General features: G+C 36.7%; 1 protein-coding gene across 8 annotated transcripts in view; it reads left to right on the top strand.

The window, feature by feature from the left end:
- LRBA (LPS responsive beige-like anchor protein) overlaps positions 1 to 24,395 on the top strand; it is a 768,738-nt gene that overhangs the window by 84,345 nt on the left and 659,998 nt on the right. For all 8 annotated transcript variants that reach the window (XR_012435154.1, XR_010586615.2, XM_015450901.3 and 5 more), the window contains exons 5-13: positions 7,358 to 7,453; positions 11,546 to 11,667; positions 11,757 to 11,883; positions 12,558 to 12,677; positions 13,958 to 14,104; positions 19,428 to 19,625; positions 19,817 to 19,950; positions 22,105 to 22,213; positions 22,515 to 22,667. Coding sequence is in view for 6 of the 8 variants with exons in the window: in XM_015450901.3 (XP_015306387.2) it covers positions 7,358 to 7,453; positions 11,546 to 11,667; positions 11,757 to 11,883; positions 12,558 to 12,677; positions 13,958 to 14,104; positions 19,428 to 19,625; positions 19,817 to 19,950; positions 22,105 to 22,213; positions 22,515 to 22,667 (1,206 nt within the window). In the remaining 2 variants the exon portion in view is untranslated. The remainder of the gene's footprint in view (positions 1 to 7,357; positions 7,454 to 11,545; positions 11,668 to 11,756; positions 11,884 to 12,557; positions 12,678 to 13,957; positions 14,105 to 19,427; positions 19,626 to 19,816; positions 19,951 to 22,104; positions 22,214 to 22,514; positions 22,668 to 24,395) is intronic.

The following is a 24,395-nucleotide window of genomic DNA, read 5'->3' as shown; positions in this document are numbered from 1 at the left end:
AGAATAATAGTTTCTAGTCTTATCCAGGTCACTGCAAATGCTGTTAATTCATTCCTTTTAATGGCTGAGTAGTATTCCAGTAGTATCACAGTTTCTTTCTTTTTTTTTTTAATTATACTTTAAGTTCTAGGATACATGTGCACAACGTGCAGGTTTGTTACATATGTATACATGTGCCATGTTGGTGTGCTGCACCCATTAACTCATCATTTACATTAGGTATATCTCCTAATGCTATCCCTCCCTCCTCTCCCCTCCCCACAGTAGGACCTGGTGTGTGATGTTCCCCTTCCTGTGTCCAAGTGATCTCATTGTTCAGTTCCCACCTATGAGTGAGAACATGCGGTATTTGGTTTTCTGTTCTTGTGGTAGTTTGCTGAGAATGATGGTTTCCAGCTGCATCCATGTCCCTACAAAGGACATGAACTCATTCTTTTTTATGGCTGCTTAGTATTCCATGGTGTATATGCGCCACATTTTCTTAATCCAGTCTGTCACTGATGGACATTTGGGTTGATTCCAAGTCTTTGCTACTGTGAATAGTGCCGCAATAAATATACGTGTGCATGTGTCTTTACAGCAGCATGACTTATAATCCTTTGGGTATATCTCCAGTAATGGGATGGCTGGATCAAATGGTATTTCTAGTTCTAGATCCTTGAGGAATCGCCACACTGTTTTCCACAATGGTTGAACTAGTTTACAGTCCCACCAACAGTGTGCAAGTTTTCCTATTTCTCCACATCCTCTCCAGCACTTGTTGTTTCCTGATTTTATAATGATTGCCATTGTAACTGGTGTGAGATGGTATCTCATTGTGGTTTTGATTTGCATTTCTCTGATGGAGAGTGATGATGAGCATTTTTTCATGTGTCTGTTGGCTGCATGAATGTCTTCTTTTAAGAAGTGTCTGTTCATATCATTTGTCCACTTTTCGATGGGGTTGTTTGTTTTTTTTCTTGTAAATTTGATTGAGTTCTTTATAGGTTCTGGATATTAGCCCTTTGACAGATGGGTAGATTGCAAAAATTTTCTCCCATTCTGTAGGTTGCCTGTTCACTCTGATGGTAGTTTCTTTTGCTGTGCAGAGGCTCTTTAGTTTAATTAGATCCCGTTTGTCAATTTTGGCCTTTGTTGCCGTTGCTTTTGGTATTTTAGACGTGAAGTCCTTGCCCATGCCTATGTTCTGAATAGTATTACCTAGATTTTCTTCTAGGGTTTTTATGGTTTTAGTTCTAACATGTAAGCCTCTAATCCATCTTGAATTAATTTTCGTATAAGGAATAAGGAAAGGATCCAATTTCAGCTTTCTACTTATGGCTAGCCAATTTTCCGAGCACCATTTATTAAATAGGGAATCCTTTCCCCATTTCTTGTTTTTGTCAGGTTTGTCAAAGGTCAGATGGCTGTAGATGTGTGGTATTATTTCTGAGGGCTCTGTTCTATTCCATTGGTCTGTATCTCTGTTTTGGTACCAGTACCATGCTGTTTTGGTTACTGTAGCCTTGTAGTATAGTTTGAAGTCAGGTAGCATGATGCCTCCAGCTTTGTTCTTTGGCTTAGAATTGTCTTGGCAATGTGGGCTCTTTTTTGGTTCCATATGAACTTTAAAGCAGTTTTCTCCAATTCTGTGAAGAAAGTCATTGGTAGCTTAATGGGGATGGCATTGAATCTATAAATTACCTTGGGCAGTATGGCCATTTTCACAATATTGATTCTTCCTATTCATGAGCATGGTATGTTCTTCCATTTGTTTGTGTCCTCTTTGATTTCACTGAGCAGTGGTCTGTAGTTCTCCTTGAAAGGTCCTTTACGTCTCTTGTAAGTTGGATTCCTAGGTATTTTATTCTCTTTGAAGCTATTGTGAATGGGAGTTCATTCATGATTTGGCTCTCTGTTTGTCTGTTCCTGGTGTATAAGAATGCGTGTGATTTTTGCACATTGATTTTGTATCCTGAGACTTTGCTGAAGTTGCTTATCGGCTTAAGGAGATTTGGGACTGAGACAATGGGGTTTTCTTAATATACAATCATGTCATCTGCAAACAGGGACAATTTGACTTCTTCTTTTCCTAACTGAATACCCTTTATTTCTTTCTCTTGCCTGATTGCCCTAGCCAGAACTTCCAACACTATGTTGAATAGGAATGGTGAGAGATGGCATCCCTGTCTTGTGCCAGTTTTCAAAGGGAATGCTTCCAGTTTTTGCCCATTCAGTATGATATTGGCTGTGGGTTTTTCATAAATAGCTCTTACTATTTTGAGATACGTTCCATCAGTACCGAATTTATTGAGAGTTTTTAGCATGAAGGGCTGTTGAATTTTGTCAAAGGCCTTTTCTGCATCTATTGAGATAATCATGTGGTTTTTGTCTTTGGTTCTGTTTATATGCTGGATTACGTTTATTGATTTGCATATGTTGAACCAGCCTTGCATCCCAGGGATGAAGCCCACTTGATCATGGTGGATAAGCTTTTTGATGTGCTGCTGGATTCACTTTGCCAGTATTTTATTGAGGAAATTTGCATCGATGTTCATCAGGGATATTGGTCTAATTCTCTTTTTTTGTTGTGTTTCTGCCAGGCTTTGGTATCAGGATGATGTTGGCCTCATAAAATGAGTTAGGGAAGATTCCCTCTTTTTCTATTGATTGGAATAGTTTCAGAAGGAATGGTACCAGCTCCTCTTTGCACCTCTGGTAGAATTCGGCTGTGAATCCGTCTGGTCCTGGACTTTTTTGGTTGGTAGGCTATTAATTATTGCCTCAATTTCAGAGCCTGCTATTGGTCTATTCAGGGATTCAACTTCTTCCTGGTTTAGTCTTGGGAGAGTGTAAGTGTCCAGGAAATTATCCATTTCTTCTAGGTTTTCTAGTTTATTTGCATAGAGGTGTTTATAGTATTCTCTGATGGTAGTTTGTATTTCTGTGGGGTCGGTGGTGATATCCCCTTTATCATTTTTTATTGCATGTATTTTATTCTTCTGTCTTTTCTTCTTTATTAGTCTTGCTAGCGGTCTATCAATTTTGGTGATCTTTTCAAAAAAGTAGCTCCTGGATTCATTGATTTTTTTGGAGGGTTTTTTGTGTCTCTATCTCCTTCAGTTATGCTCTGATCTTAGTTATTTCTTGCCTTCTGCTAGCTTTTGAATGTGTTTGCTCTTGCTTCTCTAGCTCTTTTAATTGTGATGTTAGGGTGTCAATTTTAGATCTTTCCAGCTTTCTCTTGTGGGCATTTAGTGCTATAAATTTCCCTCTACACACTGCTTTAAATGTGTCCCAGAGATTCTGGTATGTTGTATCTTTGTTCTCATTGGTTTCAAAGAACATCTTTATTTCTGCCTTCATTTTGTTATGGACCCAGTAGTCATTCAGGAGCAGGTTGTTCAGTTTCGACGTAGTTGAGCGGTTTTGATTGAGTTTCTTAGTCCTGAGTTCTAGTTTGTTTGCACTGTGGTCTGACAGACAGTTTGTTATAATTTCTGTTCTTGTACATTTGCTGAGGAGTGCTTTACTTCCAACTATGTGGTCAGTTTTGGAATAAGTGCGATGTGGTGCTGAGAATAATGTATATTCTGTTGATTTGAGGTGGAGATTTCTGTAGATGTCTATTAGGTCTGCTTGGTGCAGAGTTGAGTTCAATTCCTGGATATCCTTGTTAACTTTCTGTCTTGTTGATCTGTCTAATGTTGACAGTGGGGTGTTAAAGTCTCCCATTATTATTGTATGGGAGTCTAAGTCTCTTTGTAAGTCTCTAAGGACTTGCTTTATGAATCTGGGTGCTCCTGTATTGGGTGCATATATATTTAGGATAGTTAGCTCTTCCTGATGAATTGATCCCTTTACCATTATGTAATGGCCTTCTTTGTCTCTTTTGATCATTGATAGTTTAAAGTCTGTTTTATCAGAGACTAGGATTGCAACCCCTGCTTTTTTTTGTTCTCCATTTGCTTGGTAGATCTTCCTCCATCCCTTTATTTTGAGCCTATGTGTGTCTCTGCATGTGAGATGGGTCCCCTGAATACAGCAAACTGATGGGTCTTGACTCTATCCAATTTGCCAGTCTGTGTCTTTTAATTGGACCATTTAGTCCATTTACATTTAAGGTTAATATTGTTATGTGTGGACTTGATCCTGTCATTATGATATTAGCTGGTTATTTTGCTCGCTAGTTGATGCGCAGTTTCTTCCTAGCATCGATGGACTTTACATTTTGACATGTTTTTGCAATGGCTGGTACCTGTTGTTCCTTTCCATGTTTAGTGCTTCTTTCAGGATCTCTTGTAGGGCAGGCCTGGTGTTGACAAAATCTCTCAGCATTTGCTTGTCTGTGAAGGATTTTATTTCTCCTTTGCTTATGAAGCTTAGTTTGGCTGGATATGAAATTCTGGGTTGAAAATTCTTTTCTTTCAGAATGTTGAGTGTTGGCCCCCACTCTCTTCTGGCTTGTAGAGTTTCTGCTGAGAGATCTGCTGTTAGTCTGATGGGCTTCCCTTTGTGGGTAACCCAACCTTTCTCTCTGGCTGCCCTTAACATTTTTTCCTTCATTTCAACTTTGGTGAATCTGACAATTATGTGTCTTGGAGTTGCTCTTCTCGAGGAGTATCTTTGTGGCGTTCTCTGTATTTCCTGAATTTGGATGTTGGCCTGCCTTACTAGGTTGGGGAAGTTCTCCTGGATGATATCCTGCAGAGTGTTTTCCAGCTTGGTTCCATTTTCCCCGTCACTTTCAGGCACTCCAATCAGACGTAGATTTGGTCTTTTCACATAATCCCATATTTCTTGGAGGCTTTGTTCATTTCTTTTTACTCTTTTCTCTCTATACTTCTCTTCTCACTTCATTTCATTCATTTGATCTTCAATCGCTGATACTCTTTCTTCCAGATGATCGAGTCAGTTACTGAAGCTTGTGCATTTGTCACGTAGTTCTCGTGTTATGGTTTTCATCTCTATCATTTCTTTTAAGGACTGCTCTATATTGGTTATTCTAGTTAGCCATTTGTCAAATCTTTTTTGAAGGTTTTTAGTTTCTTTGTGCTGGTTACGTAGTTCCTCCTTTAGCTCTGAGAAGTTTGATTGAAGCCTTTATCTCTCGACTCATCAGTCTTTCTCCGTCCAGCTTTGTTTTGTTGCTGGCGATGAGCTGCATTCCTTTGGAGGGGGAGATGTGCTCTGATTTTTTGAATTTCCAGCTTTTCTGCACTGTTTTTTCCCCATCTTTGTGGTTTTATCTGCCTTTGGTCTTTGATGATGGTGACGTACTGCTGGGGTTTTGGTGTGGGTGTTCTTTCTGTTTGTTAGTTTTCCTTCTAACACTCAGGACCCTCAGCTGTAGGTCTGTTAGAGTTTGCTTGAGGTCCTCTCCAGACCTTGTTTGCCTGGGTATCAGCAGTGGAGGCTGCAGAAGATAGAATATTGCTGAACAGTGAGTGTTGCTGTCTGATTCTTGCTGTAGAAGCTTTGTCTCAGGGGTGTACCCTGCCGTGTGAGGTGTGAGGTGTCAGTCTGCACCTAGTGAGGATGTCTCCCAGTTGGGCTACTCGGGTCAGGGACCCACTTAAGCAGGCAGTCTGTCTGTTCTCAGATCTCAACCTCTGTACTGGGAGATCCACTGCTCTCTTCAGAGCTTTCAGACGGGGGCATTTACCTCTGTCGAGGTTTCTGCTGCTTTTTGTTTAGCTATGACCTGTCCCCAGAGGAGGAGTCTGCAGAGGCAGGCCGGCCTCCTTGAGCTGTGGTGGGCTCCACCCAATTTGAGCTTCCAGGTGGCTTTGTTTACCTACTTAAGCCTCAGCAATGGTGGGCACCCCTCCCCCAGCCTTGCTGCTGCCTTGCAGTTAGATCTCAGACTGCTGTGCTAGCAATGAGGGAGGCTCCGTGGGCGTGGGACCCTCTGGGCCAGGTGTGGGATATAGTCTCCTGGTGTGCCGTTTGCTAGGACTCTTGGTAAAGTGCAGTATTAGGGTGGGAGTTACCCGATTTTCCAGGTGTTGTGTGTCTCAATTTCCTTTGGCTAGGAAAAGGAATTCCCTTCCCCCTTGCGCTTCCCAGGTGAGGCGATGCCTCGCCCTGCTTCAGCTCTTGCTGGTCGGGCTGCACCCACGGACCAGCGCCAACTCTCTGACATGACCCAGTGAGATGAACCTGGTACCTCAGTTGAAAATGCAGAAATCACCTATCTTCTGTGTCGCTCACGCTGGGCCTGGAGGCTGGAGCTGTTCCTATTCGGCCATCTTATCACAGTTTCTTTATCCACTCATTGATTGATGGGCATTTGGGTTGGTTCCACGATTTTGCAATTGTCAGTTATGCTGCTATAAACATGCTTGTACAAGTATCTTTTTGAAGTACCTTTAACAGTGGAGTATAGTAAGCATTATTTAAGTATTTGTTAAATTATTAAGTGTCTTAATTTTAAAGAAGGGTGGGTGGTGGGTTGATGTAGTTTGTATTTTTAAAAGATCATTTTTCGCTGGGTGTGGTGGCTCATGCCTGTAATCCCAGCACTTTGGGAGGCCGAGGCAGGCGGATCACTTGAAGTCAGGATTTCGAGACCAGCCTGGCCAATGTGGTGAAACCCTGCCTCTACTAAAAATACAAAAAATATAGGCCAGGCACGGTGGCTTATGCCCGTAATTCCAGTACTTTGGGAGGCCCAGGTGGATGGATCACCTGAGGTCGGTTCAAGACCAGCCTGACCAACATGGAGAAACCCCATCTCTGCTAAAAATACAAGTTAGCTGTGTGTGGTGGCGTGCACCTGTACCACACAGGTGCTTGGAAGGCCGAAGCAGGAGAATTGCTTGAACCTGGGAGGAAGAGGTTGTGGTGAGCTGAGATTGCACCATTGCAGTCTATCCTGAGTGACAGAGCGAGACTCCATCTCAAAATCAAAACAAACAAACAAAAAAATTAGCTGGTGTGGTGGCACACACCTGTAATCCCAGCTACTCTGCAGGTGAATCACTTGAACCCGGGAGGCAGAGTTTGCAGTGAGCCGAGATCGCGCCACTGCACTTGGACTCCAGCCTGGGCGGCAGAACGAGACTCCGTCTCAAAAAAAGAAAGAAAGAAAAAGATCATTTTTGCTGCAGCTTGGAGAAGAGTTTCAGGTGTCTAATAATATTGGCTTGTATTTATTGAATACCTAATAGGCCCTAGAGCATTACAAAAACTGGTGTAGAGTACATTATTTCTTTAAGATAATTGAAAATAACTTAAAAGTTGTTTTCTATGCTTTTAAGCTTATAGCATTATTCTTGTATACATTAAAGCAAGACTATATTAAAAATGTGTGTTTTTTTTTTTTTTGGTCTTATGGTGAATACTGTGGTTAATGAATTGTTAATTATCTTCATAGCCTGCACATGCTGGGAAGTTGCTGTCTGTGTTAAAACATATGCCTCAGAAGTATGGTCCTGATGCCTTTTTTAACTTTCCGGGAAAGAGTGCTGCAGTAAGTAAATATTAATGAGGAAATCACTCCCAGTTCTTCTTTCCTTTGCTCCCTGCAAGTACAGCCCTGTGAACACCCCTGACAGGTTCTGTGCTAGGTAGAAACTTCTGTTCAACATACTTTAATCCTTATGACTGCATGTTACTTTTTTGTAATTGCTTTGGAGGTTGAGGAAACAGAGGCTTAAATTAATTGAGAAAATGTTCAGTCACAGCTTGAGTCAGCAATGGAATAAGAACCTCATTCTTTTAAACATAGCCGTGTTGTCTTAAGGAGCTGTTTGTGTGTAACACCTTCATGTCTGTCTTTGTGAACATTTTTCTCTCACCTTTCATTACTCTACCTGTGTTTTTTTTTGTACCTGGTGTATAGAATGATAGTGAAGACATAGAGGCTTTGAAATTTACTATGCAAGTTTTCCTTTACTTGTGAGTTTCCAAATTATGTTGATCTCAGCGTTCCTGTAAGCTGTTAATCAGTTTATACATAAGACAATTATGTATAATAGTGATATCTGTAATGTTTCATAATGTTATTGAAGCACATTCTATAATATATATGTTATTTATGGAAGTTTTTAAAATCTCCTCATTATTACGTTGGTCAGTCTTTTACAAGCAAAACAAACTTTTTTTTTTTTTCTTTTTGAGACAGAGTTTTGCTCTTGTTGCCCAGGCTGGAGTGCAGTGGCGCGAGCTCGGCTCACTGCAACCTCTGCCTCCCGGGTTCTAGTGATTCTCCTGCCTCAGCCTCCTGAGTAGCTGGGATTACAAGCACCCACCACCAAGCCTGACTAATTTTTGTATTTTTAGTAGTGATGGGGTTTTGCCATGTTGGCCAGGCTTGTCTGGAACTCCTGACCTCAGGTGATCCATCCACCTCAGCCTCCCGAAGTGCTGGGATTACAGGCATGAGTCTCCACGCCCGGCCCAAAACAAACTTTTAAAAAAGATATTTCAGTCTGTTCTTTTCCTGAGCTTATCTTTCAATCATTGTTTTATGTTTGTTCTCATAAAATCTTATATTAGGCCCTGTGTAGCCTGGCAATATCTGCAGAAAGATAAGAATATGTTTTAATATGACATTTGTGATATTTGAGTTTTATATACACAATATACAACTTTCTTTGAAAAGTTTTATTGCCCAGTTTTTTCCTTTACAGTTTTTCCTTATAAGGCTTTTAGATTTGTAGCTTTTCAGAATAATTTTACTTTCTTATCATAGCCTATCATTGCCTCTAACATTAAAAAAAGTGTTCTTAAGAGATTAACTTTTTTCGTGCCTCGTTATAATTTTATTATTTACAGTTCTCTGAGATTGCAGTGCATGCATTTATCTTGAAAGTAGGGCAGGTGAGCTGAACAGCTTTTGAAACTTGAAGAGAATAGATGTTTTAAATATGTTCAGTGACTTCCTTTCCTTAAACATAGCTTTTACTGGGAATTTAAAGTATTCATGAATGAAGTATTTTTGCAAAACTTATACATCTTTGCTATTATTTTTGGTGAGAGACAACATGTGTACACACTGAATATATGTTTTTCTCCTAAAATTTTTTTTTGTCAGTCTGTGAGTTGTAGTTATTCTTTTCCTTTTTTCTTAATGCAACGTTCATTTTAAATCAGCCTCTTGAAGTCTCAGTGTTATTACTGAAGTTTGTCTCTGTGATGTCTTTCATATTTTAGGTCATATCTAATACATATAAAAGAATGTATGTATATATTATATGTATATATATTAAATGCATATGTAAGTTACAATAAAACAGAAGCTTGTATAGTTTGAATTTTTTAAAAAACAGCTTTATTGAGATATAATTCACATACTACACAATTAACTCCTTTAAAGTATATAGTACAGTAGGTAAATGTGTTCACAGAGTTGTCAACCATCACCACAGTCAATTTTGGGACATTCTCATCACACCCAAAAGAAACCCCATACTGATTAGCAGCCACTCCCCATATTCCCCAGCCCTATTCTGGACCATTCATATTAGTGGAATCATACAACATGTGGTATTTTGTGACTGCCTTTTTTCATTTATCATAATGTTTTCAGGGTCCATCCATGGTATAGCATGTATCAGTACTTCTTTCCTTTTTATGGCTAATATTATATTGTACGGATATACCATACTTTATTTAATCATTTGTCAACTAATGGATATCTGGGATTTTCACTTTTTGGGCTACTATGAATAATACTGCTATGGACATTAGTGTACAATTTTATGTGTGGACATATGTTTTAATGTCCCCATCTCTAGACTGGGTCGTATGGTCTTTGTTTAACATTTTGATGAACTTGCAGACTATTTTTCAAAGTAGCTGTAACATTTTATGATTCCACTAGCAATGCATAAGGGTCAAATTTCTCTACATCCTTGCCAACATGGTTAATGTCTATTTTTTTTTGTTTTTGAGATGGAGTCTTGCTCTGTCACCCAGACTGCAATGCACTGGTGTGCTCTTGGCTCACTGCAACCTCCGCCTCCCCGGTTCAAGCGATTCTTGTGTCTCAGCTTCCTGAGTAGCTGGGATTACAGGTGCATACCACCATGCCTAGCTGATTTTTGTATTTTTTCATAGAGACGGGATTTCACCATATTGGCCATGCTGGTCTTGAACTCCTGACCTCAAGTGAGCCATCTGCCTCAGCCTCCCAAAGTGTTGGGATTATAGGCGTGAGCCACCGCATCCGGCCAATATCTGTCTCTGTGATTGTATTAATAGCTATCCTAGTTGGTATAAAGTGGTATCTCATTGTAGTTTTGATTTGCATTTCCTTTATGACTAATGATATTGAGCATCTTTTTATGTTTTTATTGGCTATTTGTATATCTTCTTTGGAAACATTTATATTGAGATCTTTTGCCCATTTTAAAATTTTACTTGTCCTTTTATTATTGAGTTGTAGGAGTACTTTATATATTTTGGTTACAAGTCCTTTATCATTTATTCAGTTTGCAAATGTTTACTCCATTCTTGTGGCTTGTCTTTTCACTTTTTTGATGGTGTTCCTTAAAGCACAGGTTTTAATTTTAATAAAGTCCAATGTATATATTTTTTCTTTTGTCACTTGTCCTTTTGGTGGCATAATAAGGATTTGCCTAACCAAAGGACACCAGGGCCTGATGCTAATACCACAGTCTTCATCCCTGTTACTTTATATTAATGGTAGGTTTTGAAATTGGTAGTATGAGTCCTCTAACTTTGTTCTTCTTCTTTTTTTTTTGAGATGGAGTTTTGTTCTTGTCACCCAGGCTGGAGTGCAATGGCACGATCTCGGCTCACTGCAACCTCTGCCTCATGGGTTCAAGCAATTCTCCTGCCTCAGCCTCCTGAGTAGCTGGGATTACAGGCACCCACTACCATGACTGGCTAATTTTTGTGTTGTTTTAGTAGAGACAGGGTTTCACCATGTTAGTCAGGCCAGTCTTGAACACCTAACCTCAGGTTATCCACCCACCTTGGCCTCCCAAAGTGCTGGGATTACAGGTGTGAGCCACTGTGTCTGGCCTGTTCTTTTTAAAGATTGTTTTGGCTATACAAGATCTTTTTATTATGTAGTATGATCTTTTAAATAAAAATCTAAACTGAGTGGTAAAGCCATTTGTATATTGACCTCTGAATAAAAATATTATGAACTAATCTTCTTCAGTTTTATATTTGTAGTTTTATAAAAGCAGCATATACCAAGTTTTTCTGTTTTCTCTTTCCATTCCTGTCCATCTTTGTCTATTCTAATACCTTAAAGTTTCATCAAATTTCCAATTTGTTGTCACTTCCTATCTCTTTTAATTTGAATCTCTGTGGATATGTTCATTTTAAGAAATGAAGAATACAAGATTCATGTGTCCAGGTTACACTGAATTTTTTTCATTTAATTAACATTACTATGTATTAGGGAAAATTAAAAAGTTACTACAAGTCTTCTTCTGGATAAAGAGTCTTCTTTCAGATATTTTGATTGTGACATAAAGTAATGTGATGTAGTACAAATATATGTAGCATTGCAAAGTCTTATTTTCATGATTTTAATAATACGGGGTTTCACGTGAGTTAATAACTCAAAGTTTCTTTCCTTTAGGCTATTGCATTACCTCCTATAGCCAAATGGCCGTACCAGAATGGTTTTACATTTCATACATGGCTTAGAATGGATCCTGTAAATAACATCAATGTAGATAAGGATAAACCGTATTTGTATTGGTATGTATTTATGTAACTGATTAGTGTTAAAACCTTACTTTGAAACTGAGAAGAATATTTAGAGGTAAATGAAAACCTAATCTTTATAGTTTCAGAACCAGCAAAGGTCTTGGCTATTCTGCTCATTTTGTTGGAGGCTGTTTGATTATAACATCAATAAAGTCAAAAGGAAAAGGCTTTCAACATTGTGTGAAATTTGATTTCAAGCCACAAAAGGTACATGATCTTATTGAGTCATAGTTATGTTAACAAGCTATGCTAGTCATCAAAATGCTTAGTTTTAATGTTATTCATATAATAACATGCTAAAGCACAACTCCATTTTTACTGTTTCAAAAGATGAAGCGTAAATCACTGGATAATTGACCTCTCTGATTTGGATATGAAAAAGATTGCAAATTTAGTTATTTATGGAGATCAAGGGAGACACAAATAGGAAATATCTATGGCATTTATTTTACTATTGCAAATTTAATATGTGTTTGCTTTTGTACCTTAAAACTTAGTGGTTAATAAATGGTTCATCAACAAAATGTATAGGTAGATAGGTAGTCAGATAGATTAAGCAAATATGGCAAAAATTTGACAATTGTGGAATCTAGGTGGTGCGAAAAGGGGGTGTTTGTACTTGATTTTCAGATTTTTGGGGTATGTTTGAAAACTTCCATAATAAAAAGCTGGAAAAATAATCTAGTGATTAAGTTCTTATCAGTTGAAAGGCCCATGAATAGATAATTGTTCCAGAAGGTAAATATTGAATTTAACAAAGGTAGTCTTATTTTATTTTTAGGTTGAATTACAACTTATCATTTAACTTTTACTCATCAATATGGTTGCGTTATTGGGATAATTGTTATCTTTGTATTTTTAACTGTTTTTTGCTTCTTCAGTGGTATATGGTTACCATAGTGCACATCTATAACCGATGGAAGAATAGTGAACTTCGATGTTATGTGAATGGTGAACTGGCTTCCTATGGAGAGATAACATGGTTTGTCAACACTAGTGATGTAAGTAGTTTCAAAATGTTGCAATGAAAAAAATGATTTTAAAAGCATGAATTTTTTAAAGAAGAAAAAGTTTTACAACTTGAATATAAAATTCAAAATATTACAATGGTAGAGTTTTATAAACATAATTTGGCTAGCATGTTAATTTGTTAATAGAACTTAATGTGTCACTAAAATATTAGTCCTTGTTATAAAATTATTCTGTATAGGTAGAAATGAGGATTTATAGCTAACAGTGGCTATATCTGGGGAGTGGGTCATTGGTTCATTTATCAAAATGAACGAGACCTCCACTATAGGGTTCTGATCATTTTTCTGAATTAGTTAAATGATGCATGCTTATAAATCTTGTATATAATTCTAACTGCTATAGATAACTAGTATGTTGTAACATTTACAGGTTTCAAAAATAAATCTATAGGTTAGAATGAAATTTACAATGTTTTTCCTGTAATTATTTTTTTTAATAAAAACTTGAAAAATACAGAGCAGGAAAATGAACATAAAGCATATTACCCATACACCATTAACTCCTCTTTTCATATCCTTTGCTACACATATATACATATTTTGTAATGTTAACCTTAAGAGATCAGGGTCCTGAATCAGACAGACTTGGGTTTGAATCTCAACTCTGTCGTTTATTGACTGTATGACCTTACCTAAATATTAGGCCTTAGTATTTTTCCTCCTGAAAATGGACATAAAATAATTAATACCTCAGAAAGTTGTCATCTGATTAAATGATATTAAATAATATCCATAAATCTATTACCAGAGTGCCTTATGCAGAATGAGTGCTCAGTAAATGTTAGCTCCTTTTTAATACAGAAAAGGGCTCGTATGTAAGTATCGTTTTGTAACCTGTTTTTTCTTACATTAACTTTTACTGAGTGCTTTTTGTATTCCAGGCATTGTAATAAATAGCTTTATTTTCAAAAAGCCCCAGCAACCTTGCAAGATAAGCATTATTATAATCTTCATTTTACAGACTGGCGAAGTACAAAGAGGTTAAGTAACTTGCCATACTCAGTGGCATAGGATGCAGGGATTTGATCTAGGTGGGTTGGCTTGAGAACACATGTGTTTCAAACTTTTCTATATCCCCTAATATCATTACATACACATTTTTCAACATTCTTTCTAATGGTTTTATGGTATAAATTATTTTAGTCTATTTAGATACAGTTTAGAATGGACAACACATTTGTGATAATATAGGTTTTTATTATTTTTGGAGTTTTTTTTTTTTTCTAATTCCTTTTTTTTTTCGTTTACAGACCTTTGACAAATGTTTCCTGGGCTCATCAGAAACAGCAGATGCTAATAGAGTATTCTGTGGCCAGATGACTGCAGTTTACCTTTTCAGTGAAGCTCTTAATGCAGCTCAGATATTTGCTATTTATCAGTTGGGCCTGGGATACAAGGTAGTTTACTTACTGTTTTGTGCTTAACCAATGTTAGTTCAGCTTGATTTGAAGGTGGGTTATACATGCAGAGTTTGGTTAATAGATACAAAAAAAAAAAAAAAATGAGACCTGCTATTTGATACCACAGTAGGGTGACTATAATCAATGAAAACTGTACATTTTAAAATAGTGTAACTGGATGATTTTCAACTAAATAGATAAATGCTTGAAGGGATGGATATCCATTCTCCATGATGTGCTTATTGCACGTTGCATGACTGTATTAAAACATCTTATGGGCCCCACAAATATATACACCTAAAATGTACCCACAACAATAGAGATGTGTGCCAGCGGTAACCAGAAAAGAGTAGGAGTAGCCTACTTAAATTAGACAAAATAGACTTTAAGTCAAAAACTGTCAAAAGAGACAAGGACGTTTTATGATGATAGGGTCAGTTCGCCAGAAAGATAGGACAAATATAGATATATGTACCTAATATCAGCGCTCTCAAATATGTGAAGCAAACTTTGATAGAATTAAAAGAAGTAGCTAGCAACACCATGATAGTAGGAGACTTCAGTATTCAACTTTCAATAATGAATAGAACAACCAGACAGAAGATCAATAAGTAAACAGAAGACTTGAACAGCAGTGCAGCCCAATGTATTTAGCAGTAATATACATAACACTCGATGAAACAACAGCAGAATGTGCATTCTTCTTCTTCTTCTTCTTCTTCTTCTTCTTTTTTTTTGGGACAGAGTTTCGCTCTTGTCGCCCAGGCTGGAGTGCAATGGCACGATCTTGGCTCATTGCAACCTCCACCTCCTGGGTTCAAGCAATTCTCCTGCCTCAGTCTCCCAAGTAGCTGGGATTACAGGCATGTGGCACCACACCCGGCTAATTTTGTAATTTCAATAGAGATGGGGTTTTGCCATTTTGGTCAGGCTGGTCTCAAACTCCTGACCTCAGGTGATCCTCCCGCCTTGGCTTCCCAAAGTGCTGGGATTGCAGGTGTGAGCCACTGCGCCTGGCCTGCATTCTTCTTAAGCACACATGGAACATTCTCCAGGATAGACATGTGTTATGCCACAAAGTGAGTGTCAACAAAGTTAAGATTGAAATTATACCAAGTATCTTTTTTGACCACAGTAAAATGAAACTGGAAACCAGTTGCCAAAGAAAAACTGGAAAGTCCACCAACATGTAGAAATTAAGCCATTGGGTCAAAGATAAATCACAAGGAAAATTTGAAAATATCTTGAGACAAATCAAAATATAAGCACAACCTACCAAAACTTACGGGATTCAGTGACCTCAGTCTAAGAGAGAAGATTATGGTGATAATGACTGATAAGAAAGATCTCAGATCAGCAACCTAATTTATACAGTATGGAACTGGAAAAAGAACAAATAAAGTCAGTGTTAGCAGATAGAAGGAAGTGGTAAAAATCCGAGCAGAAATGAATGAACTAGAACAGCAGTCCCCAACCTTTTTGGTCCCAGAGACCAGTTTCATGGAAGACAGTTTTCCCACATACCATGGGTGGTGGGGGCACAGCAGGAATGGTTTTGGGATGATTCAAATGCATTACGTTTATTGTGCACTTTATTTCTGTTATTATTACATTGTAATATATAATGAAATAATTATACGACTCACCATAATGTAGAATCGGTGGGAGCCCTGAGCTTGTTTTCCTGCAACTAGACGGTCCCATCCAGGGGTGATGGGAGACAGTGACAGATTATCAGGTATTAATTTCTCATAAGGAGCATGCAATGTAGATCCCTTGCATGTACAGTTCACAATAGGGTTCACCTTCCTATAAAAATCTGATCTGACAGGAGGTGGAGCTCAGGCAGTAATGTGAGTGATAGGGAATGGCTGTAAATACAGATGAAGCTTGGCTTGCTTGCCCCCGCTCACTTCTTGCTGTTGTTCCTAATAGGTTATATACCTGGTTAGGGACCCTTGGAATAGAAAATAGAAAAGTAGTGAGAAAAAAATCAGTGAAACTAACAGGTCTTTTTTTTTTTTTTTTTTAATTAAACATCAACAAAATTGACAAATTCTTATGAAGACTAAGGAAAAAAGAAGAGTACATAAATAAGTAAAATCAGAAATTAAGGAGGAGGCATTATAACATGCCGCAGAAATAGAAAGAATTATAAGAGAATGCTATGAAAAGTATGCCAACAAATTGGATAATTTTGAAGAAATGGATAATTTTCTAGAAACATACATCCTACTGAGACTGAATCAAAAATAAATTTTAAAAATCTGAAAAGACCTATAGCTAGTAAGGAGATTGAACCAATAATAAAAAACTTTTCAACAAAGAAAGCTGAGGACTAGATGGCTTCACTGGAGAATGCTATCAGTTATTTGAAGAAGAATTAACACCAGTTCTCCTCAAATTTACAAAAATTTTAAGAGGAGGGAACATTTTCAAACTGATTTTATGAGGCCAGTGTTACCCTGATACCAAAGCCAGATCAAGATAGTAAAAGAAAGAAAACTATAGACCAATATCCCTGATGAATATTGATGGAAAAATCCTCAATAAAACACTAAGAAATTGAATTTAACAGCACATTAAAAGAATGATACACATTGTCAAATTAAGATTTGTTTCTGGAATGCAAAGATGGTTCAACATGAAAATCAGTCAATGCAATGTACCACATTAACAGTGAATTACAAAATTTATATGGTCATATATCAACTGATACAGAAAAAGCATTTGACAAAATTCAACACTCTTTCTTGATTTAAAAAAAAAACAAAACAAAAAACACTCAACAATCTATGAATAGAAGGAAACTACCTCAACATAATAAAGTATGATATATGAAGAGCCCATGACTAACTGAACAGTGAAAAATAGACAGTTTTTCCTCTAAAATCAGGAACAAAGCAAGGATGCTTATTCTTTCCATTTCTATTCAACATAGTATTTGAAAATCCAGTTAGAGCAATTAGGCAAGAAAAAGAAATAAAAGGCAACTAAATTGGAAGGGAACAAGTAAAATGATCTGTTTGTATATGGCATGACCTTGTATCTAAAAATCCCTAAAGATTTCACCAAAAACTGTTAGGACTAGGAAATGAATTCAGCAGAATTGTAAGGCACAAAATCATACACACAAATCAATTGTGTTTCTATGTAGCAATAATGAAGTAATAATGAACAGTTTGAAAATTACACAATTTCTTTTAAAATAGCATCAAAAAGGATAACATACTTAGAAATAAACTCAACCAAAGTGGCAAAAGAGCTGTACCCTGACTCCACCAAGGAGGCAAAAGAGTTGTACACTGAAAAGTACAAAATGTTGCTGACAAAATTAAAGAGACCCAAAGAAATGTAAAGACATCCCTTGTTCATCTTGTGGAAGATTTAATATGTTAAAAATCCATACTACCTAAAGCAATCTACAGATTCAGTGCAGTTCTTATCAAAATACCAATGGCATTTTTTTGCATAAATAGAAACACAATTCTAAAATTAATATGGAATCTCAAGGGATTCTCAGTAGCCAAAACAGTCTTTAAAAAGGGGAACAAAGTTGCAGGCTTTACACTTCCGGATTTCAAAATTTATTACAAGGCTATAATACATAATGAAAACAGTGTTAGATTTGCTTAGACACATACGCCGAAGGAACACAATATAGTGTCCAGAAATTAACTGTTGCATATAAGGTCAGATGATCTTTGACAAGTGAGGCAAGGCCACATATTGGGGAAAGGACAATGTGTTCGACACATGATGTTGGGAAAAGTGGATATCCAGATGCGAAAAATAAGAAAAAAAAGTTTTATACTTAATTCATATTATATGTTGTATATAAAAATGAGCTGAAAATGGATTAAAGACCTAAAAGTAACATGTAAAACTATAAAACTCCTGAAAGAATACATAAGGGAAAAGCTTTACAACATTGAATTTGGCAGTGATTTCTTGATTGATTGTGATACCAAAAGCACAGGCAACCAAAGCAAAAACAGACAAATAAGATGATGTCAAAGTTGTAAAGTTCTGAGCATCAAAGGAAATATCCAGCAGAGTGGAAAGGTAACCTACAGAGTGAGAGAAAATATTTAGCAATCATATATCTGATAAGGGATTAACATCCAGAATATATGAATCCTGTAACTCAACAACAACAACAACAAAACAATTAAAAACCCATAAAAGAGTTGAGTAGACATTTCTTTAAAGAAGATATGAAAATAGCCAATGAACATACGAAAAGATGCTCAGTATCATAGACATTAGAAAAATGCTAATTTAAATTACAACGAACTATCGCCTCACCATTTAGGATGACTCTTTAAAAAAGAAAACAGAAAATAACAAGTGTTGTTGAGAATGTGGAGAAATTGGTACTTTTGTGCACTGTTGAGGGGAATGAAAAATGGTGCAGCTGCTGTGGACAACAATATGAGGTTCCTCAAAAAATTAAAAATAGAACTTCCATGTGATCCAGTAATCTCACTTATGGGATATATACAAAATAATTGAAAAGAGGATCATGGAGACATATTTTCACACAAGAAATAGGGTCACAAGGAGATATTTGCCCACCCATGTTCATAGTAATATTTTCAATAACTCAGAAATAGAAGTAACCCAGATGTCCAGTAGCAGATGAATGGATAAAGAAAATGTGACAGACAACACACATAAACACACAGGACCATTATTCAACCTTAAAAAACAAGGAAATCCTGTCATCAGCTAAAACATGGAGGAACTATGAAGACATTGTGCTAAATGAAATGCTTTGGTCACAAAAAGGCAAATACTGTATGATTCCACTTATATGAGGTATCTAAGAGTCCAACTCATAGAAACAGAAAGTAGAATTGTGATAGTCAGGGACTGGTGGGGAGCAGGAAATGGGAAGTTGTTAAATGGCTACAGAGTTTCAGTTTTGCAAGATACAGAAGTTCTAGAGATTTGCTGTTTAGCAATATGAACAGTTAATGTTCCTCAATTACACACTTAAAAATACTTACGATGGTAAGTTGCATATTATATACTTTTGACCACAATTTTAACAAAAGAGTATAAGAAAAAAAGATAAAATGTGATCTGTTGGTCACTTTTACCTTTTTAAGGTAAGGTTTTAATGTCAAGTTGACTTGATTTCCATTGTATCTTTAAATTCAGCCAATTTTAGAAGTAAACAAAGAGGGGTCCTCTTACATGATACTGTTAAAAGATTATCAACCGTCTTCCTCCTTAAAATTTTACACCTGTATTGATTTGTACTTAGATTCTCTTTTTGTGGCATACTATTTAACTGTTTTTAATTAATTCTTAGGGTACATTTAAATTCAAAGCAGAAAGCGACCTTTTCCTAGCTGAGCATCACAAACTTCTATTGTACGATGGGAAACTCTCTAGTGCCATTGCGTTCACGTACAATCCACGGGCTACAGATGCCCAACTTTGCCTTGAATCATCTCCTAAGGACAACCCTTCAATTTTTGTTCATTCACCACATGCTCTCATGCTCCAGGTACTAACTGTGATCTTTGAAGAAAATTTATATTGGTAATTTTTGATGTGTTATTGAGATGTATTTGGTAGCTTCTGTTAAATACATGGAATGTCACATTTTAGTGTGTCTGCATTTATTGTTGTGCCTTATTTTTAATTGTTTTGGAAAAGAAATCATTGAAGTCTTTACTGTGTTTTTGATCTTACAAGGATGTAAAGGCAGTTTTAACACATTCCATCCAAAGTGCAATGCATTCAATTGGAGGAGTACAAGTACTATTTCCACTTTTTGCACAGTTGGATTACAGGCAATATTTGTCGGATGAGGTTGATTTGACTATATGGTGAGTGCCTTTGTTTCTTTAATTTGCTGTGAGGGTTACTTTCATCACTGTTGAGCTATACAATATTTTGTCTCTCACGTTTTGTTGTAGAGTCAAAATAATTTAAAGAAACTTGTGAACTATAAACTGTATTACAAGACCATATTAATTATGTTAGTATTAAGTTCTTGCTTATGAGTACGAAATATGGAAGCTGTAAGAAACACAGTAAATTGGTTTTAGAATAATGTTATAAATGGCAATAATGGGTTACTCAAGAATAAATACATTTTTTGTCTAAATTTAAAATTTTTTTACTACCCATAATACAATAAGAAATTTTTAATTTCTGAAATATTTTAAATTATTTGGTAATGATTTATTATGGAACTTTTCATATTTTAATTATTTATTACTGATTGCATTTATGTAATCAGAAGCCAAAAATTTTAATAGCGTTATCTGAAGTGAATTAGTCTTTTTTTAAAAAAAATTAGATTGTACATTTAGCACATTTTTGTCTCTTGTGTTGTAGTCCTGAGTCTAAAAAAGACAAAGGGATGTGGGAAAGGAGTTTAAATTTCTCATGGCTGTATATTCTAGTGAAACTATATATAGTGAAATTATTGTTTCATTTGTAGTGAAATTATTGTTTCATTTGTTACTTGAGAAATTTAAATGACTTTTACATTCTCTCATTTTGAAATTCTCCCTTTGATTTTTGCTTTTATATGTAACTTGATGTCTACCACCAATGTGTATAATAATGGAATAGTTTTGTCCTGGTTCTTTTCAGGTAAAAATTTTTTTTTAAAAAGAAAAAGTTATCAAATCTAGTATTTGTCAACTTATATTTTAAAAAATATAAAATTACCCTGACATATTAATACTTTATAGAATTGTTTTGTTCTATGTTCTAACAGGGCTTACTTACAGTTTTTCCCATCCCCTCCCCTCCCCTCCCCTCCCCCCTCCCCTCCCCTTCCCCCCCTCCCCCCTCCCCTCCCCTCCCCCTCTCCTCCCCCTCCCCTCCCCCTCCCCTCCCCTCCCCCCTCCCCTCCCCCTCCCCCCTCCCTTCCCCCTCCCCTCCCCTCCCCCTCCCCTCCCCCTCCCCCCTCCCCTCCCCCCTCCCCTCCCCCTCCCCTCCCCCTCCCCTCCCCTCCCCCTCCCCTCCCCCTCCCCTCCCCCTCCCCTCCCCCTCCCCTCCCCTCCCCTCCCCCTCCCCTCCCCCTCCCCTCCCTCCCTTCCTTCCTTCCCCCTACCTCCCCTCTCTGCCCCCTCCCTCATTTCCCCCTCCATGCCCTCCCCCTCTCCCCCACTGCTCTCCTCCCTCCCTCCCCTCCCCCTGTCCCACCCCCCCCCTTATTGAAATTGCTCGCAGTGAAAGCACTGATGTGGGGGTGGAGATTGGCTGCCGGTCATGCTTTCTCTCTCTCTCTCTTTTTTTTTTTTGGTGGGACTTCTCTCTGAGAAGGCAGTAACAACTGACCTTATTCCTTTCCCTTCTGGGAATCTTTAAAAATTGTAGGTAGTAGAGCATGGTTGTAGCCCCTGTTCAGTTTTAAAAGTGTTCAAGACTGACTAAAGAATTACAATTTTGTTGTTGGGATAATGAACAAACTTCTTAAATTAGTGTTCAACGACCTCAGGTTTGCCTCCAAGTTAACTTTCTCATCTTTCTCTTCATGTGCCCTCTGCTCCATTCAGACTGGGCAAGTCTGGAGCCCTAACACATTTGGAGGATTTATACCTTACTCTTTTTGCTCCACTGTCTTTTCTCACCTTTTGGCCCCTAACACTTCAAAGTTGAATATGCTTGCTTATCTAAGTTATATCTGTTCTTTAAGGCCTTACTATATTTTTAATAAGTATTTGTTATTGGTTGTTTTGGAAGTTGCTCATTTTTCTCTATATCATGCACATTTGTCATTGTTTCTAAGTAATTCACCTATTAATGTGTTTGGGATAAAGTATATGAAATAAATATTTGAGTAACTCCTAGTCCTACATTAAAAATCTAGTTCTGATGTAATGTTGGAAGCAGTTTTAGTGGAGCTTCAATTTCTTTGAAATGGAGAACTTTTTTATTAAGGTGAATGGAAGGGTTACATCTATCTAACCTAATTAAAAAAATAGAATATGTTTTTTAATCATTGCCTTTTTAAAAAATTGTAGTTCAACCTTGCTGGCCTTTATCATGGAATTGTTGAAGAACTCAATTGCTATGCAGGAGCAGATGCTTGCCTGTAAGGGCTTCTTGGTAATAGGATATAGCCTTGAAAAGGTAAAGTATATTTTATGTTTTTGATTCTTAATTTACAGGCCATACATTTGTTCTCTAAGTGGCCAAGGAATTCTGTCTGCAAGAATGTCTCCTTGGTTACAGAAAATTACCTAAACTAAAATAACATTTTGTTGTTTTACCTTGCCTCCATTCCTCTATTAAACAAATGTGATAGTGAGCTTCATGGCATCTTTAACTTTGAGCATAATTTGTGGGCCAACTTTTTTCCTGGTAGGGATAGCCTGTAATTCACTTACTTTGACTTGAATTTGTAATAACATTTGAACTACCTTTTTTGTAGTCTTCCAAATCTCATGTCAGCAGAGCAGTACTTGAACTTTGCCTTGCGTTTTCAAAATATCTGAGTAATCTGCAGAATGGGATGCCCCTGCTCAAGCAGTTGTGTGATCACGTTCTTCTTAATCCTGCCATATGGATTCATACCCCAGCCAAGGTAATATATATCTATATATTGATATTGCTTTACTATCTTTGCTGTTTTTGTGCTTGAGAAGTGTGATAATTAAGAGGATTTTCTTTTTTTTTAATGTACTATTTTGCAAGACTTCAGTAGATTGCTTTTTTTGACTAAGCATCCTTTTTTACTCCTCAGGAAAAATTGCAAATCTGTGTGTGTGTGTGTGTGTGTGTGTGTGTGTGTGTGTGTGTATTAATATATACAAAGAATATATACACGCATACAAAAAATATATTCTGTGTAAATGTCATTATTTAAAAGATACAGGTATAGTCCTTATTTTTCTGAAATTAAATGAAATAAAGTTTTATTTGAGAGAGACTTCATTTACTAAATGTAAATCAAAGTTAGACAGTTTTAATGTAATTAATAATGTTTCCTAGTAACTGTAGCTTTGTTCCGTTGTAAATATGCATATATATTTTTTTCTTTTTTTTTCTATTTCTTAAGAACTCACCCTGCTCCTGCTCTCTCTCTTTTTTACTTCATACTTTTGCCTTCCAACGTGATGAACTACTGAGTTTCATTCTTACAGGTACCGCTGAAATGTCACTTTTTCCTTGAAGGCATGATATACTAGTCTCATGTAATCATTTTAGTTTCACATTAATTCAAATTATAAAAACATTTGTGCAAATTTTTTTTTCAGTTTTGTAACAACAAACCAATTAGCTCTATGTGAATGTAAATGAATTTGTGATAAGGTGTATGAACAAAATCTTTAATAAATCCTAATGTTGTAATACATTGTCCTAAAAATTCAGTAGTGGCAGTATTAAGCATAACTTGAAACAGAGCATTTTATTAAATTGCATAATTGTATCTATCTTATCTACAATTTTTGTTAGAAGTTGTGTTATTTCAAGCCCAGTTTTCCTCTCTCCCCTTCTGCCTTTTGGTCCACTTGCAGTGTGTATCATTGTTTAAGTTGGAATAGCACCTACTTATTCTAGTTGTCAGAAAAAAGTCTGCAGACTTTTTTTTGCTTTTCTAGAGTCTTAATATCTTATTTTCAGCTGGTCTTTTAAAATGTTAAAGAGAAAAACAGCTGCTGACTCTGATTGCCATTTGGAAATAATCAAAAGAGGCAGCTGGAGGTTGTAGCTTTTTATCTCCAGGTCAAATTTGACCTCATTTTCTTCCATGACCCTCAGTCTTATTTCTTTTTGAGGATTGTTTCAAGTTACTTTTTAAATCTTTTACTAGACACTTTTTTGTCTTACTGATCAGCATATTTGTAAGGCTTTGTGTCTCTTTTGATGTGGTCAGAAAGCCTCTTATTAGATACTTAGTTGGAGGGGAATTAAAAAAAATTCATCTTATGATTTTCTTAGTTTCCTAGGATTATTTTACCCTATTTCTTATCTTCTACTTTTAATAACTTTCCTCAATTTCCTTTTTAGAATTTGCAGTTGAGTTGATAATATTAACATTTTCTCCTGTTTTAGCCATCTGCTTTATGTATCCACAAGGGGTTTTATCCACTTTTATTTTATTGTAAAGACAGTCATAAAAAAGGGCAGATCCAAATTTTGTTTGACTTGAAGGTCAAATGTTTATCATGTGGGAAATTTTTTAAGAAGAATACAATATAATGCATAGAAAATTAGGTTTAGGGTCTTGGAAGAAACATTTATAGATCAGTGGTCATAAAGTTTAAGCTTTATCAGCTTCGTGGTCAATCCACCTCTGGGTAAAAGTTGA

The sequence above is a fragment of the Macaca fascicularis genome, chromosome 5, assembly GCF_037993035.2.
Source record: "Macaca fascicularis isolate 582-1 chromosome 5, T2T-MFA8v1.1".
Classification (NCBI taxonomy): Eukaryota; Metazoa; Chordata; class Mammalia; order Primates; family Cercopithecidae; genus Macaca; species Macaca fascicularis.
This window is presented reverse-complemented; position numbering and strand designations above follow the sequence as displayed.